At 36.4% G+C, this 18,376-nt stretch overlaps 1 protein-coding gene across 1 annotated transcript; it reads left to right on the top strand.

Annotated features, from left to right (window-relative positions):
* The first annotated feature begins 415 nt into the window (after positions 1–415).
* Positions 416–17,709, top strand: LOC128546515 (trafficking protein particle complex subunit 4-like). Its single transcript, XM_053517115.1, is given in 6 exon segments — positions 416–602; positions 10,301–10,345; positions 10,348–10,474; positions 11,454–11,557; positions 14,907–15,033; positions 17,150–17,709. Coding segments are annotated over 6 exon segments (651 nt in total). The 5' UTR covers positions 416–427; the 3' UTR covers positions 17,223–17,709.
* The last annotated feature ends 667 nt before the right edge of the window (positions 17,710–18,376 follow it).

The raw sequence follows: 18,376 nt of genomic DNA, 5'->3' as shown, positions 1-18,376 counted from the left end.
AAACTACAGAAAAACAATAAAGAAAACACAACTTTTTAAGCTCGCGAAGAATTCCTTTCTTAAAACTTTTTGGACAAAACGTGATTATTATAGAGCCATTATGATAACGATACAAAATTACAGAAACTAATTAGAAGGCTCTTCCTTGCAATAGAAAAACAACGCTATCTATAAAGACTTCCTGCGTAAATGTTTACAAACAATAAAGACGTTTTTGCAACCAGAAAGAATACACAGACTGTCACAGTCTTAACTTCTAAAATGTAAGTTGATATCGACATGATATCATTCGTAACTATATTAGCCTTCCGTCCGTAAGTTTCCGGTTGTTTCCGTGCAATCGGAATCGGCTGTTTCCGTGGTTTGGGCCGGGTTTTATTATAACCGAATGAAATGTACTCTTCAGTCTCCGAGAAATGTCAACAAAATGACGATTTTTAGTGTCTATATTATTAACAAAGCTGGAGGCTTAATTTATCAATATGACCACAGTACACCACGTCCAGAAGTAGAAAAAACATTTAGCTTTCCACTGGAGTTGACAAATAAAGTTTTTGTTGAGAATATAGTTGTGGCATTTGGTGAAAGAGATGGTATAAAAGGTATTGAGTCCCCAGATAAGGCCAGTTCTTGAATACGGATCATGTGTTTGGTCTCCATACTTAAAGAAGCATATAAAGAAATTAGAAGACATTCAGAGAAGGGCGACTAAGCTCGTTAGATCATTGCAAAATTTACAATATGAACAGAGGCTAAGAAAACTTGGTCTTGTGACTCTGGAATATCAAAGGGATCGTGCCGATATGGTCCAGATTTTTAAATCAGTTCATAATATTGATGATTTGAAGTGGGACAGTTTGTTTTCATTGGCTCAGGATGTTTGCGTGGACATTATCTGAAGTTTAAAAGCAAAAAGTGTAAACACAATATGAGATTAAATTCCTTCGGTCAAAGATCAATTTCTTTTTGGAATAATTTATCAGAAGAAACAATTTCTGCAACTAATCTAAATCAGTACTAAGAAATTCAAGAGTAGTTGTTACTAAGCGCAGTATGAGAACATTGATTTAAAAATACTTATTTAGAGAAGAGGATTGTATAATGAGGAACTTGACAAGAGGGGCCATTAAAGCTTAGGCTAATACTACGGCCCTGGACACAGGTAGATCACAGGTAGGTAGGTAGTAGTCAAAACCATTCCCCATTTTGTTCAAACGTCCCCCATTTGGTTGGACCATCCCCTCCCCTCCAAAGACAGTTCCTCTTAAAACAAATACCCCGGGCGCCAGGGGTGTAAAATTCCACTCGCCCGCTCGCATTGGCGAGTTAAAGTCTAAGTAGGACGAGTGGACCTCGCTGTATACTCGACCGATCGGGCGAGTGGTTTTTTACGTCCTTACTTTACAAAAGTTCAGAAATTACATCTCCAAAACGTCAACAAACTTTGAGATGGTTCAGTCGCTACCTGGATTGACTGGAATGTACCCGCGAATCGTAAAGATATCAAAACGTCATGCCGGTATTTTTCCATTCCACAAGCACGTGCGACCTATCGTAATATCTAATTTACATTGACACGTACACAAAAACCGTGCGTAGTGCATTCATTTTTTAACATTTTCGCTTCAATTTTTCAACACCCCTTGGAAAATAATACAATTTGAATTCTATAATGATTTTAATAAGATATCGACAGAAATGTAGGCAAAATTCTATAAAAACGGTCGAATTTTCATAATATTATTATTATAATCATTTGTAAAATTTCAAACAGCGCGATCTTAGTTACTTATTTCTTTCTAAAAGTAAATAAATGATGAATACTCTGGGCATAAAATTCAGACTTTTGACCAGAAAGTACAAAAAAACAGAATAAAAAAATCTTGAATAATAAAAAAGCAGCAGCAATTACAATACATGGAGTAAAACGATTTTTGGCAAATAGATTTCTGTTAGTGCGGCAGAATAGGCTACGTGACCTCGTGAACGTAAATAGAAATGCGATTTTAAAATAAAGCAATGTGATGTCATTGCGGTTTTTAATAAGTTTTAGATGAATCTTTGTACATGTATTTTTTGACACGACAGTTTAAAAGTTTTTCTTGTCAAACAATAATGTAAATTCCTTTAGGGCAATTAGGTCACAGAGGTAGGATATCCACTACTATCGTTTGAGACATTTACCTTTTATATGGGATATAGCACATTCGCTTTTGATAACAAATTAAAGAAGAAACTTTTTATTGATTTCTATTTCTCAGCAATTTTAAGAACCGAGGCGGTACAATCAGACAGTGATGTGTCACATGGCGTGAAAACATGACGTAATGCCATGACAATCTCGAGCAAAAATACCGCTTTGATCTCCACTTCAGATGTCAAGATACCGACACACTTCTTTTAGCTCTTTGAGGGGGTCAGTTACTTAGTTTATCAACTGAATAATAACCAATAAGCGTTAACGTTTTTTAGGTCGACTTTTCGAAGAATAGGGGAGCTATCCTACTCGCGTCGGCGTGAGCGTGAGCGTTAGCGTGGGCGTCACACAAATGTTAAAGTTTGCGTACCACCCCAAATATTTTCAAAGTCCATTGAGATATTGCTTTCATATTTTGCATACTTGTTAACCATCATGACCCCAGTCGGTAAAAAGGAGGAGGCAACTCTATCAAGCATTTTGACTGAATTATGGCCCCTTTTCGACTTAGAATAAATGTTAAAGTTTGCGTACCACCCCAAATATTTTCAAAGTCCATTGAGATATTGCTTTCATATTTTGCATACTTGTTAACCATCATGACCCCAGTCTGAAAAAAGGAGGAGGCAACTCTATCAAGCATTTTGACTGAATTATGGCCCCTTTTTGACTTAGAATAAATGTTAAAGTTTGCATACCACCCCAAATATTTTCAAAGTCCATTGAGATATTGCTTTCATATTTTGCATACTTGTTAACCATCATGACCCCAGTCTGTAAAAAGGAGGAGGCAACTCTATCAAGCAATTTGACTGAATTATGGCCCCTTTTCGACTTAGAATAAATGTTAAAGTTTGCGTACCACCCCAAATATTTTCAAAGTCCATTGAGATATTGCTTTCATATTTTGCATACTTGTTTATCATCATGACCACAGTCTGTAAAAAGGAGGAGGCAACTCTATCGAGCATTTTGACTGAATTATGGCCCCTTTTCAACTTAGAATAAATGTTAAAGTTTGCATACCACCCCAAATATTTTCAAAGTCCATTGAGGTATTGCTTTCATATTTTGCATACTTGCTTACCATCATGACCCCAGTTTGTAAAAAGGAGGAGGCAACTCTATCAAGCATTTTGAATGAATTATGGCCCCTTTTTGACTTAGAATATGCTTATTGTAATGTTAAAGTTATACTCATTGCTTATATTATACTGGGTGGGTGGACAGATAGCTCAGTGGTTTGCACACTGGCTTTCCAATCCTGAGGTCGAAGTTCGATCCCCGGCAGGTACTCGGGAATTTTCAGAAACGCTTTTCAGTGTTGGTCAGGAACCCAGGCAATCCTTGCGTGTATCAGTGCTATACACTGGGCACGTTAAAGAACCAGGCTGTCTATTCGAAACGAGCTAGGCTAAGTTAGCCGGACAAGCCTCTATCTGATTTCTGATCTCTCTGTCGTGGGGGTTTTGTCTCACTCTGTCCCTCTGGTCAGATCGCTCTGTGTCTGTACTAGTAGAGGATGAATTATGCACCCTATGTGGCTGCATTTGAGCTATGTAAAGCGCCTTTGAACGTGCAATTGATTATGAAAAGGGCGCTATATAAATCTGGTATAATAATAATAATACTATCAAGCACTGAGAATAGTCGAGGGCGCTGTCCACTGACAGCTCTTGTTTTTCTCTCTTTCAACACGGGTGGGTGGACGATGATTATTGTGTCCAATTTTTTTAGACACTTTTCAAAATAAATATTTTTCGGGAAATAATACTATTGTACATAATACTCCTTCCATAAAAGTGACAGTATTAAAAGTATCAATTATTAGGGCGAGTGGCTGTTCACTGTGGGCGAGTAGATATTACTGGCTACTAGTCCTGCATAGCGAGTGGTGTGAAAATTTTTTAGCAAATCTCGCCAAAATAAACGTGACAATTGAATGAGATCTCGTTTACCGGAAGTGACGCGTTCTCCACGTGCCATTTTGTATGCGAAAGAAATTATTCATCGGTAAATTAATTATCACTGTATGACCACGCTTCTTTTGATGGTAAGAAACGTGTACTTTGTGTCTTAAGACTATTTCACATTAAACAATGTTGTTTTAGAAGCTAACATGTATTTCAAATGTAGTTTTAAAGGTACAAATTGTAACTCTTGAATCGAATTGAATCGGTTACTGCGAAAATTGGAGAAGAGATTAACATTAAACCATCTAAATGTGTAAGGAATCTTGGTGCTTTTCTAGACTCCAAAATGAGCATGGAAAAACATATTAACACAGTTTGTAGATCAGGGTACGGACAGCTACGTCAAATAGGCCACATCAGGAAATATCTAAATACAGATGCTACAAAATCTCTAGTAAATTCACTCGTCACTTCATGCCTTGATTATTGCAATGCACTCTTGTATGGTGTTCCAAAGGTCTTGCTGAATAGACTTCAAAGTCTTCAGAACACTGCAGCTAAAATTATAACGAGAATATCGCGTTATGGTCACATTACGCCGGTATTAAAAGAACTGCATTGGATACCAGTTACTCATAGAGTGGACTTTAAGATTCTAGTTCACACATACAAAGCATTACATGACCAATCACCGATCTATGTTAAAGACTTGCTGGAACTCTATCATCCAGCAAGAAATTTGAGATCCAAGAACAACTCAAAACAACTAGTTGTTCCAAAAAGCAAAACTGTGAGGTACGGTGATTGTAGTTTTTCATCAGCTGCATCGAAGTTATGGAATGCTCTTCCGGCTACCATTAGAGATGCTAAAAGCTTGGATGCTTTCAAACGATCGTTGAAAACACACTTTTTCTTCAAGGTCTATTGAAACTCACTTTGCACTGGAAAACAAGCTTTGCAATGGAAATTATTTCCTATTGTTTATTGTTCTTTAAAATATCTAGTTCAATTAAAATGTAGAGTAAAACCTGATTCAGGCTAAATACCTTTTACTGTTGATACATTTTTTGTGTTGTATTGTATGTCCATATCATTCTGTGATATGTAGTTTGTACAGCGCTTTTATAGAATCTGATTCTAGTACATATAGCTGTACCCAAAGAAGTATAAAATACATAGAATGGCAACTGGCTGTAATCTCGCGTGATATTGTGAATCGGCGTTATCATAGTAAAAACAAACATCGGCGAGCATGGAGTTATTATTATTATTATTATTTACCAGATTTTTATAGCGCTCTTTTCGTCAGATGCATACCACAGTACTATTACTGTTAAAGGTTTTCTAGGGGTATGGACCTCTGTTCTTTCCAGAGATTAAGGGTTATTTACTTTTTTTATTATTTATTTTCATTTTATTTATTTGCCCGCAACTGTGCTAATGAAGATGGAAAACATAGTCCAGGGCATGTTTTGAAGGTTTGAATACTATGTAAGGTATTGACTTCATACTTTACATATAAAGACATCCCAAATTTTTCCAAATGCCAAAAGGGTATTTTTGCATTCCGAAGTGCGAGATTATATGCAAATAAAAAGGATAGGGTCGTGTGCTTGATTTTTTGCTAGACTGATTTGAAAACTTTGGACCTCGCGCAATTTTTCATTATGGGAGTCTATGGCAAAATCATAACTTTCATAACATTTTCGCGAATAGAATTTTTTCTACAATGTAGATTTTGATGAAACTTCTCACAGTTGTAAATAAACATATGGCCTATAATTTGGTGAAATAACATGTATAGGTTTGTGTGCTTATTTTTAAGATAGTTGACTATGATTTTATATACCATTTAAATTAATTCAGTACAATGCAATTCAAGATGGACATACAAAACTGTCTTTAAATAGAGCGGTAGGAATAGCCACCTGCGGGCTATTTCACTATTCTTACGGGAGAGCTGTAGGAATGAATAGCCTGTGAGGCTATTCTTATGGGATCGTAGGAATAGCCACTTCCTTTGAATTATCTCCCTTTTTTGAAAACTTAGTCTGGGGCATACCTTGAATACTATGTAAGGTATTGACTTCATACTTTACATATTCATAGAGATAACGAGAGGGAGTGCGATGTTAAAGAACCACAACTCTTGCTGACCACATTTCTCCTTAACACAACCTCCGTGACTGAAAAGCCCCTTATGCTACATTAACTTCGGGGAGCATCCATTGGTGTTACCGATCGCCTTGTTTAACAGATGTATTACATGGCATACAAAGGTTCGGGGTTGCTAGCAATACTTGTACTTGTATTCATATCAAAGTGTCAAATGTTCAAAACCTGATTTTTTGACATTGTCATGTTTCTTGCACTTTGCTTTTATTTAAGTTAAAAAAATATTGTACCTTTTTACTTGGCCACTTGCCCTTGCATTAGAGTAAGAGTGAACAGAACGTCCAATTATCAGAACATGAACAAAAAGAACAAAGTTGCAATATTTTAAATGAATTAAAATTACATTTATGATTAGCAAGATTATGCAAGGTAAGACCAGCCCAATCCTTTTGCAGAATCCTGAATTTTTGATTGGCAATATTTGTAAACTGTATGATATTAATAGAGGATATTACATGAGTGTCTTTTCATATTGAATTTATTGAAAGTGTTGAATAAAATAATAAAAGACGAGGCTCTGTCGAGCATTTTATCAGTTTTATTCAACGAGTTTAATAAATTCAATGTGAAAAGTCACAAATGTAATATTCTTTTTATCATATGTTAGCCTTAAATCCTGCCGAAACATCAAATATTCTACTGTCTTTTACTATATAAACAAGTCAATTTGACCAACGTCTCCTATACTATAAAGGATGTCGACGTCAAAGCTTTATTACTCTAGTGTATTATCATTTTTAGCTCATCTGATTTTTTGAAAAAAAAGATGAGTTATTGTCATTACTTGATCGGTGTCGGCGTCTGCGTCGGCCTTGCCTGGTTAAGTTTTATGTTTAGGTCAGCTTTTCTCCTAAACTATCAAAGCTATTGCTTTGAAACTTGGAACACTTGTTCACCATCATAAGCTGACCCTGTACAACAAGAAACGTTACTCCATCCTGTTTTTTTCAAGATTTATGGCCCCTTTTGTACTTAGAAAATATCAGATTTCTTGGTTAAGTTTTATGTTTAGATCAACTTGTCTCCTAAACTATCAAAGCTATTGCTTTGAAACTTGCAACACGTGTTCACCATCATAAGCTGACCCTGTACAGCAAGAAACATAACTCCATCCTGCTTTTTGCAAGAATTATTGCCCCTTTTGGACTTAGAAAATTAGTTTATTGGTCAGCTTTTTTACTAAACTATCAAAACTATTGCTTTAAAACTTGCAACACTTGTTCACCATCATAAGCTGACCCTGTACAGCAAGAAACATAACTCCATCCTGCTTTTTGCAAGAATTATTGCCCCTTTTGGACTTAGAAAATCAGTTTTCTTGGTTAAGTTTTATGTTTAGGACAACCTTTTTCCTAAACTATCAAAGCTATTGCTTTAAAACTTGCAACACTTGTTCACCATCATAAGCTGACCCTGTACAGCAAGAAACATAACTCCATCCTGCTTTTTGCAATATTTATGGCCCCTTTTGGACTTAGAAAATATCAGATTTCTTGGTTAAGTTTTACGTTTAGGTCAACTTTTTCTCTTAAACTATCAAAGCTATTGCTTTGAAATTTGCAACACTTGTTCTCCATCATAAGCTGACCCTGTACATCAAGAAATATAACTCCATCCTGAAATTATGACCCCCCCCCCCCCCCCCTCTGAGGGAGACATATTGTTTTTGCCCTGTCCGTCCGTCCGTACGTCACACTTCATTTCCGTGCAATAATTGGAGAGCCGTTTGACCTAGAACTTTCAAACTTCATAGGGTTTGTAGGGCTGCTGGAGTAGACGACCCCTATTGTTTTTGGGGTCACTCTGTCAAAGGTCAAGGTCACAGGGGCCTGAGCATTGAAAACCATTTCCGATCAATAACTAGAGAACCACTTGACCCAGAATGTTGAAACTTAATAGGATGATTGGTCATATAAAGTAGATGACCCTTATAGTTTTTGGGGTCACTCCATCAAAGGTCAAGGTCATAGGGGCCTGAACATTGAAAACCATTTCCAATCAATAACTTGAGTACCACTTGAACCAGAATGTTGAAACTTAATAGGATGATTGTTCATGAAGAGTTGATGACCCCTATTGATTTTGGGTTCACTCCATCAAAGGTCAAGGTCACAGGGGCCTGAACATTGAAAACCATTTCCGATCAATATCTAGAGAACCACTTGACCCAGAATGTTGAAACTTAATAGGATGATTGGTCATATAAAGTAGATGACCCTTATAGTTTTTGGGGTCACTCCATCAAAGGTCAAGGTCATAGGGGCCTGAACATTGAAAACCATTTCCAATCAATAACTTGAGTACCACTTTAACCAGAATGTTGAAACTTCTAAGGATGATTGTACATGCAAAGTAGATGACTCCTATTGATTTTTGAGTCCCTCCGTTAAAGGTCAAGGTCACAGGGGCCTGAACATTGAAAACCATTTCCGGTCAGTAACTTGAGAACCACTCGACCCAGAATGTTGAAACTTCATAGGATGATTGTTCATGCAGAATAAATGACCCCTATTGTTTTTGGGGTCACTCCATCAAAAGTCAAGGTCACAGGGGCCTGAACATTGATAACCATTTCCGATCAATAACTTCAGAACCTCTTGATCCAGAATGTTAAAACTTTATAGGATGATTGAACATGCAGAGTAGATGACCCCTATTGATTTTGGGATCACTCTGTTAAAGGTCAAGGTCACAGGAGCCTGAATATTGAAAACATTTTCCGATCAATAACTTGAGAACCAGTTGACCCAGAATGTTGAAACTTCATAGGATGATTGAACATGCAGAGTAGATGACCCCTATTGATTTTGGGGTCAGCCTATTAAAGGTCAAGGTCACAGGGGCCTGGTCACGTCTTCTTCTTCTTCTTCTTGTCGTTCGCGTCTACACTGTCAGACCAGTAGCCTCGATGAAACTTGTGGTTTGCCGAAGATCCTCAATGCCTCCATACAGTTTCTGGTGGATTGAGGTATCTATCGGCCAAGTCGCAGCTCGCTCCTGGTCATGCCTTTTACATCTCCGAAGTATATGCTCCGCAGTCTGATCTTCTTCACCACATGGACAAGCTGGCGATGATGTCAGTCGGTATTTCTTGTACATGTGAGCATTGAGCTTGTTGTGCCCTGAGCGGAGCCTGACCATCATCACTTGTTCAGACCGATCAAGGAGATGAAAAGCATCTTCCTCCATCCTTGGTCTCGTTAGTGCCTTGATGATGGTGACTTTCTCCTTGTAACTCACAGGTTCTGTTGGTTGTTCTGACTGAGCCTGGTCATGTAAAATCATTTCTGGAAAATAACTTGAGAACCACTTGACCTAGAATGTTGAAACTTAATAGGATGATTGGACATGCAGAGTAGATGACCCCTATTTATTTTGAGGTCACTTGATCAAAGGTCAAGGTCACAGGAGCCTCAACAGTGACTTGAGAACCACTAGGCCAATAGTGTTGAAATTTAACAGGATGACTGGACATGCCAAGTAGATGATCCCTATTGCAGCCAACCATCAGTGTCTCTTTGACTTTTGCTCCTGACCCCTATTGACTTCTTGCTTATTGGACTTTGCATTGGGGGACACATGTGCTTTTTTACAAAAGCAATTTCTAGTTATTGCCCCTTTTGGACTTAGAAAATCAGTTTTCTTGGTTGAGTATTATATTTAAGTCAGCTTTTCTCATAAACTATCAAAGCTATTGCTTTAAAACTTGCAACAGTTTTTCACCATCATAAGCGGACACTGTACATCAAGAAACATAACTCTATCCTGCTTTTTGCAAGAATGATGGCCCTTTTTAGACTTAGAAAATCATGGGTAGGACAATATTTCTATTATACAAAAAAAAATCAGATGAGCGTCAGCACCCGCAAGGCGGTGCTCTTGTTATTTAATGGTTTTATTACACTCCCGCGACGTCAAACATGTGATAATATGCTGTATTATATGCTTCCTGGAAAGCTGAATGATGGCCTGTTTTAAGTTATAAAAGTTTAAACTGTTTGTCATTTTATTACAGTTGGCCATACACTTCTCTCTGTAAATATAATTCCAGCCGAGGGAAAAATCTCCAAGATGGGCGTGATATACTTGAAGTTCTTTCTGCGGATGAAAACTTTCCAATCAATATAAAATTTGGTAGACCCAAGTTAACAACCAATGAGAGAATTATGTTAGCCAGCATGTTTCATTGGTAAGTACTCAGTTTTATTTACTTCCTGTATGACTAGAAAATAATGTAGAAATGTAATGTCTGAAAACATTTAAAAAATTTCCACAGAATGTAAAATCTTTTGTCTGGTTAATTTGTATTCTAACATGCCTGTTAAACAAAGATCAAACTATGAACATTTAAGTTTGATAAACAATGGTCAACTAGTTTTATGACAAGAAGTATCAATATAGGCCTACCCAGTAATGCATTTCCAGACATGCACTTTCATGTCAGAGAGTGAATCTTTTTTTTTTACAAGGTTTTAGTTGGGAATTTTGGCTCCAAAGATGGAAATTACACTGTAACTGTTTGTCATTGGGATTGGGCCAAACTTAGCCCCACTTTGACCACTAAAATCCCACTGGATTAGGACAAGATTTAAGTTGATCAGTACACCTAGGCTTGTTTTAATAACAAATCTGACTTCAGTACTTTGACAATGAGAATTGATGTCAGCCTTTTTTCAGTCAATGGTTATGTAACTTTATATAAATTTTATGATAATTTGAAAGTTATCTGTAATTATTTTACTTAGAAACCTGGGATTTCTCAGTTAAAATTTTGTTTCAGACCACTCTTCTTAAGCACTATACTTGTTTACTAATATCATCACGAGTTTAGCAAAAAGTCCAAGAACCATAACTTCCTGATGCTTTTAGTCAGAATTATGTCCCTTCCTGTACTAAACTCAGTATATTTTTGATATTGTAATACTGTAAAAACTGTAGCTTTCAATCTTTATACATTTTTTTGTTGTCAGATGAGTAAAGTAGGTAAAAATTTATAACCCTTTTATGCATTTGTGTGAAATTTGGCCCTTTCCTTACTTACCTGTACTGTTATATGAAAAGAACCATTTGATCATGATGAACACTAATAAAGTTTGCAGTTTGAAATGGTTTGTGGTTTGAAAAGTCTGATTTTCATAGACTATCCACATTTGTTGTCCTCTTTCCAGACTATTTGCAATTGGATCCCAGCTTTCTCCAGAGCAAATGTCATCTGGTATAGAAACTTTGGAAACAGATACATTTAAACTCCATTGTATGCAGACTATGACAGGTACAGTGTTTAGTTTAGAAGTCCTTTTGCTGTTTCAGTTGTCCAATAAGAAAAAATAAGAATCATCCAAATGAAGAATTGCCATTATTGAAGTGTCTGGAAAGCATTCTATAATTATATTCTATACATCAAAGCTTTGTGTTAGACTTTGTTCAAAGTTAATATGGTTTCATGGCTGCTTTTCATCTAAATTATAACAGTTTTTGGTCCATACATTTTAGATGATCAAAATTATGAGATAAATCTTTCGTAGTTCCTCTACTTGTTGAAAAACAGTATTTCAGACTAGAGTTAGGCTTATCTGTCTGTCATTCTGTTTGTCCATCATTCTTTGTCTATCCTTTTCGTGTATGGTCCGTAACTGTCTTCAAGGGATTTTGATATTACTGGACACAAATGTTCTCTGTAGTGAATACATGTGTCATGCAGAACTTCCAGACCACAAGATGAATGGTCAAGGTCACACTTTGAGGCCAAATGTAAACATAGTATTAACAGGGTCTGGTTTGTGTCTGGACCATAATTGTGCCATCAGTCAGTTGATTATACTATTGCTCAACAACATACCATGCACAGCTTAAAGGAAATGGTCTCACTTGACAGCTTGGTGTCAACAGGGTTTGCTCTGTAAGTCAAGCATCCATCATGGGATTTTAATATTACTTGGCACAAAAATTAATGTTCCCCATTATGAGTTTACATGTCATGGCTACACCACAACCCCTGGCTTAAAGGTCAAGACCACTATATCATAAGTCAAGTTTCAAAAGTTTTTATGCCCCCAGCATCTACTGATGCGGGAGGCATATAGTGATTGTCCTGTCCGTCCATCCGTACGAGGTTAACCAAATGGGACCGTTTCGTCTAGCATCAATACCCCTTACTAGAATGACTTGATACTAATGCAGATGTAACCTGTGACCATTCCTCATCTTCAGACATCAAAACCTGACCTCAGTTTGACCTTGACCTCATTTTGGACTTAGGTTGCTTTATATGGGCCATCTCTTGGTTAACCAAATGGGACCGTTTCGTCTAGCATCAGTACCCCTTACAAGAATGAATTGATACTAATACAGATGTAAACTTTGACTATTCCTCATCTTCAAACATCACCTGACCTTAGTTTGACCTTGACCTCGTTTTGGACTTAGGTGCAAATTCTATCGACAAAGATGCCACTGGGGGCATCAGGCGTTTATTGAACGCAGCTCCTTGTTTTTTCTTGTAGGGTCCTCATTTCAGCTACTCATCAAGGAACTCTGATATTACTTGGGATAGATGTCCCCAATAATGAGATGACATGTCATGAGCAAAACCCAAATTACTGTCTCAGAGGTCTAGGTCCCACTTTGAGGTCAAATCTAAATAGTCTTTTTTTCCTGTCTGGTCATTAACGTGTCCATAAATATCATTTGGTACAAATATTCCCCATTTATAATGAAATGATTTATTTTGTGCAACTTCCAGACCCTTATCTGAATGGCCAATGTCACACTTGGAGGCCAACTCTGAACAGAACTTTTTATGTGTATCCTCCCATCTGCATCAGAGGATTTTAATATTACTTGGTATGAATCTTTCCCATAATAAGTTGAAATCTCATGTGTAAAACCAATAGCTCTAGCTCAAATGACCAGAGGTTAACTCCAAAATTGTGCAGTCCATCAAGGGATTTTAATAATACATAGCACAAATGCTCCCTATAATGAGATTATGCATCACATGCAGGACTGATAGCTTCAAGGTCAATGTCACACTTAGAAGTCGAAGCAATTTTCTTGTCCAGACGGTAATATTGAAAGAGCTTGGCATAAACATTCGACATAACAAGCTGATGTGTTATATATGGACCCACTTTAAAAAAATGTTTGTGTGTTCTCTTCAGAATCACTCTCCTTTAATAATATACTTAAACGTAAAAGAAACTGGGCACTTTTCTTGTTTTGATAACTTTAATTCTACAGAGTGTACAGTTGTAAAATTTGGCAAGTAAGAATCTTGGTCATTAAGTTTTGTAAACACAACAATATGCCGCTCAAACTATAGCTAGGTCCTATGTAATAGCCCGAATAGCAATTTCACATGATTTCCACGTGCAGCATGTATACATAGGCACAGGTGGTAAAATTTGTTTTCTTTACATTCATTTGCACATGTACAAATGTGAATATAACTTTAGGTTTGGAAATATTCAAGCAGCAAATATGCCACGACTTTGAAACATCAGCGTATTGACGCTTTGATAATGCTGGGTAGGGGCAATTCTATCAAAGCAGTTTCACGGGCAATTAATTTCCATAGAAACACTATAATAAGTTGAGAGATAGATTTGTGCAAACGGGTACTATTGCCGACCGTCCTCAATTCGGTAGACTACGTGTGACTGGTGTCACATTGAGTTGACGCACATGCGACGTCAGTACCAAACCGCCACTGCTACTGCAAGGCAATATTGTATAAGTTGTTAGACAGAATGGCGGGCACACATGATATTAATGCAAAATTTTCATCACTTTTGATCGAACTACATTAAATGAACACAAGAAAACATTCTCTCGGCTATTTGTGTATATTTGATTTTGACCTCTACTAAATGTAGACGCGTCATATGTTAATAAAATCACGTTAGTTGAAAAGATAAATGTTTATCCTTTAAAATGATACCAAACATGACAACAATCTTCCATCACTGAATTCTGAGAAAGTCTGAAAATATAAAACGCACAGTTTCTTTTGCGTTTAAGTATATAATGAAGTGTTTCATTACTTATTTTCTCCGTTTTCCCATCAATTTAAAAATATCTGTTATGAGAATTATTACTGTAACAGTGGACTCTGTATTGAATGGCAATACTTCATTCACTTGTTTCATATAACAATTTGAACAAAAATAATCTAAAATAAAAAAAAGAATAATCTCCTCATTCACTTCAAGTACAGGTTAGAGCATAATGTTGAGAAAGATGGAAGGAGGAAAAAAATGTATAAGTGGAAATGCTTGCGGGTTAAAAAGATATATTTCACGAGCAGAAATATTCGCGAATCACCAAAAAATGAAGTGCCAAAGCTAAGTTTGTTTATCTTAATTTACTTTACTTTATTGACCTGTCTTGGTGAAGATGGAAATTTACGCTGGCTGATATTTGTGCGTATTTCTTGAATTTGCGAACTTTTCCACCATGCAAACTTTTCCATACAGTATGTTAAAGTACATATTTTGTATGTCCTGCTGAAAAATTTTGTTAGGGTTCATTCCAAATAAAGTATAAGCAAGAGTAATCAACACAAGATTTTCTCTCTTACCATCTCTGTAATACTTAATAGTAACTGTCATTGTTTTCTTCAGGATTAAAATTTATTGTGATAGCTGACCCACGTCAGGCAGCAGTAGACATACTGTTGAAAAAATTGTACGAAGTGTATGCAGACTTTGCCCTGAAGAATCCATTCTACTCATTAGATATACCAATAAGGTAAGTTTACTTTTACCTTTACCCTGCTAAATTTCTGAAATGGACTAGTCCATTATTCAATTTTGGCAATACCACTTATTATTCAAAGGGGTGTTCACTGAAAATTTACTGACTGAATAGGGAACAGTGCAGACCATGATCAGACTGTGCAGGCTGATCTTGGTCTGCACTGGTCGCAAAGGCAGAATCGCTTGCTGCCAGCAGGCTAAAGGTTAAACAGCTCAACTTCAGGAGGACTGTTGTTTTTCAATTGGGAATATTTCGGCTGTGTATCCACTTTAAATAAAGGAAACGAAAATAGTTTTGTTAAGATACATATTCTTTCGGATCAGGTTTCAGCTTCTTTGAGATTCCAAACTCGATGTTATGCATTTTTAGCTCATCTGTCACATAGTGACAAGGTGAGCTTTTGTGATCACCCTTCGTCCGTCGTCAATCCGTCCGTGCATCCGTCAACAATTTCTTGTCTGCACGATAGTGGTTTCATTTATGATTTTATTTTAACCAAACTTGCACACAACATGTATCACCATAAGATCTTGGTTCTTTTCTTAAACTGGCCAGATTCCATCACGGGTTCCAGAGTTATGGCCCTTGAAAGGGCCATAATTAGCTATTTTGACCTTGTCTGCACAATAGCAGCTTCATTTATGATTTGAATTTAATCAAACTTGCACAAAACTTGTGTCACCATAAGATCTTGATTCCTTAGTTGAACCGGCCAGATCCCTTAATGGGTTCCAGAGATATGGTCCCTGAAAGGGCCAGAATTAGCTATTTTGACCTTGTCTGCACAATAGCAGCTTCATTTATGATTCGATTTTAACCAAACTTGCACACAACTTGTATCACCACAAGATCTTGGTTCCTTTCTTGAACTGGCCAGATTTCTTCATGGGTTCCAGAGTTATGGCCCCTTAAAGGTCCAAAATTGGCTATTTATGGTTTTATATGATACAAACTTCCAAAATAACTTCAACAACAATAATTCTTGGATTCTATGACAAATCAGATCCAAGCGTAGGTTCAGAGTTATTTTATATCTGATTACCTCCCCTGATTGTAATCAAAATGGATTTATTTCAGTAAGTTCTTATAGGACTTATTTGAAATTTCATTATTGTCATTAGCTGGACTGAGCCAATCAGGGTAGATAACTATGGACGAATTTTATGTCAAATTACCTCCCTTTATTTCAAATTAAAATGGGTATATCTCCGTAACTTATGAAGATACTAATCTGAAATTTCATTTATGTCAACAGATTTATTTGGCAGATCCTTCTTTTGTTCACTTACAATATTTTTTTTAATTACTTTCCGTTTACGTTACTATAAATAGCTTATATTTAGTAACCTTTTTTATTATTGGCCGTAGGGAAAAACCGAGACCACTTTTCCTGTGGTACAACATGGATGGTACCTCCAATTTTTAGGTGTATTTTGACATATCTGTACCTTGTAAGAATTTTTTTTCTTTTTGGTTAAATTTCTTCCCTTTGTTGTTACGGTCCTTTGGACTTAGATATTTTTTCTGAGGACCTTCTTGTCCTCAAGTGCAATGATATCAGGTGAGCGATATAGGGCCATCATGGCCCTCTTGTTATTAGGATTATTTCCCACTGGAATATTTTGAAAAATATTTCATGCCTCACAAAATTATTGAATAGAGTAATGTAATATGTTGCCACTGGTAAACAGTTACATTACTCTTTACACAAGGTGGTCAGTAATTTACTATTCTATATTATACCTGTTGCTAGCTCACCTGAGTATTCACAAAGTATTTAAGTTGATTTTTTCCCGAACACCCTCTGTCTGTTGTCCGTCATTAAATTGCTTTAAATTTATTTATGTCTCCTCTTAAACAAGTTAGCTATTTCAACCAAACTTGGTCTTCTTTCAAACTTTTTTCAAAGAAATCCATTCTAAACAGAATGCTGGTTGCCATGACAACAGAACAAATCTTTCCACAGACTTCTATAGCTAACAGATTTCACAAACAACCTGAGCATGGAGTCTGAAATTTCAGTAAGGTCTAACCTGCCAGAAATAAATTTTAAAGAAAATTTTCTGCATATGAATCCTTTATAATTCTGCAATGTTCTATTTTTCAGGTGTGACTTGTTTGATACTAATCTTCAGTCGTCTATAGAACAGGCAGAAAGACTGGGAATCAGTAATGTGTGAATGGTGTAACTTTACGAGTACTAGTTATAATCCCTGACACATCATAAGAAAAGTGTGTAAAAGTCGTGATTTTAGAGAACAGTGGACTAATTATTTATAATTAATACATACTTTTGTTTGGAAATTTATTTTATATGAAGTTGTGATTGTCTTTGAAAATTGTAGCTTAACTGCAGAAGTGAAAGGTTAGAAAAATACGAGTGTTACTGAAGCAGATGAGAGATGAAACGAGCATTGCAGGACAAATTAAGAAAGAAAATTATGAAGAAAAAAGAAATAGTTTAAGTTAAACTGTAATGCACTTGTAAACATTGCTTGAATGTCAGTGCAGGTCATTTGAGTAGAGCATACAATATTATTTTACCTTCAGCCCCAATATGGGTAATAGTTTATGAATTTATTATCATTATTGTGTAAAAAATGGTTGAATACAATGTACATGTAATGTTTTGGCCATCAAGGACAGTGATTCAAGAGAATTCTTTATGCATGACAGTGCAGCTGTGCCACTGTGTACTATCTCACTACTTTGAATGAAAAAAAATAATTGTATTACATTGAGTGATAGTTTTGTTATTGAATCATGCATTGGGGACCATATAGGACTTTAAATGTTAATCACTTTAGGAGAGTCTTGCTGGATTTTGAGCGGATTTAAGCTACAGGATGGCCAACCCGCATGACTTGGATACCGTACACACAGAAAAAAAAACATCTTGAATCAAGTGACATTTAAAAAATTTTGCCGATATTTTCCTTATTAGTTGACAGATTTTTATAAAATTCAGTGTGTCAGCAAAATAAGTGCTTTCCTCTGCACAAAGCATCTGCCATTAGTTCTCAGACAGGTACTGAAAACTGATTGCAGACGTTTTGTGAAGAGGAAAGCACACTTTTTCCTGTCTTCCACGTTCTTTTATCTTATGAAAATCCGTCAAGTACCGTAAAAAGGAAAATATAGGCAAAATTCTACCTGAATTGGGACATTTTCTCCATGTGTGGGATATCCAAAAGTCTGGTATGTTGGCCACCCTGAACTGTATTACATTTGTAAAGCATACTTAATTTTGGTTAAAGGCACTCGCTACAGTTTTTCAGGACGGGTCGATATTTACCCCAACACCGTGCCAATTTGGTTTCGATGTAGCTCACTA

The sequence above is a fragment of the Mercenaria mercenaria genome, chromosome 11, assembly GCF_021730395.1.
Source record: "Mercenaria mercenaria strain notata chromosome 11, MADL_Memer_1, whole genome shotgun sequence".
NCBI lineage: Eukaryota > Metazoa > Mollusca > Bivalvia > Venerida > Veneridae > Mercenaria > Mercenaria mercenaria.
Note: the sequence above shows the minus strand (reverse complement) of the source record. Positions and strands in the feature narration are given on the sequence as shown.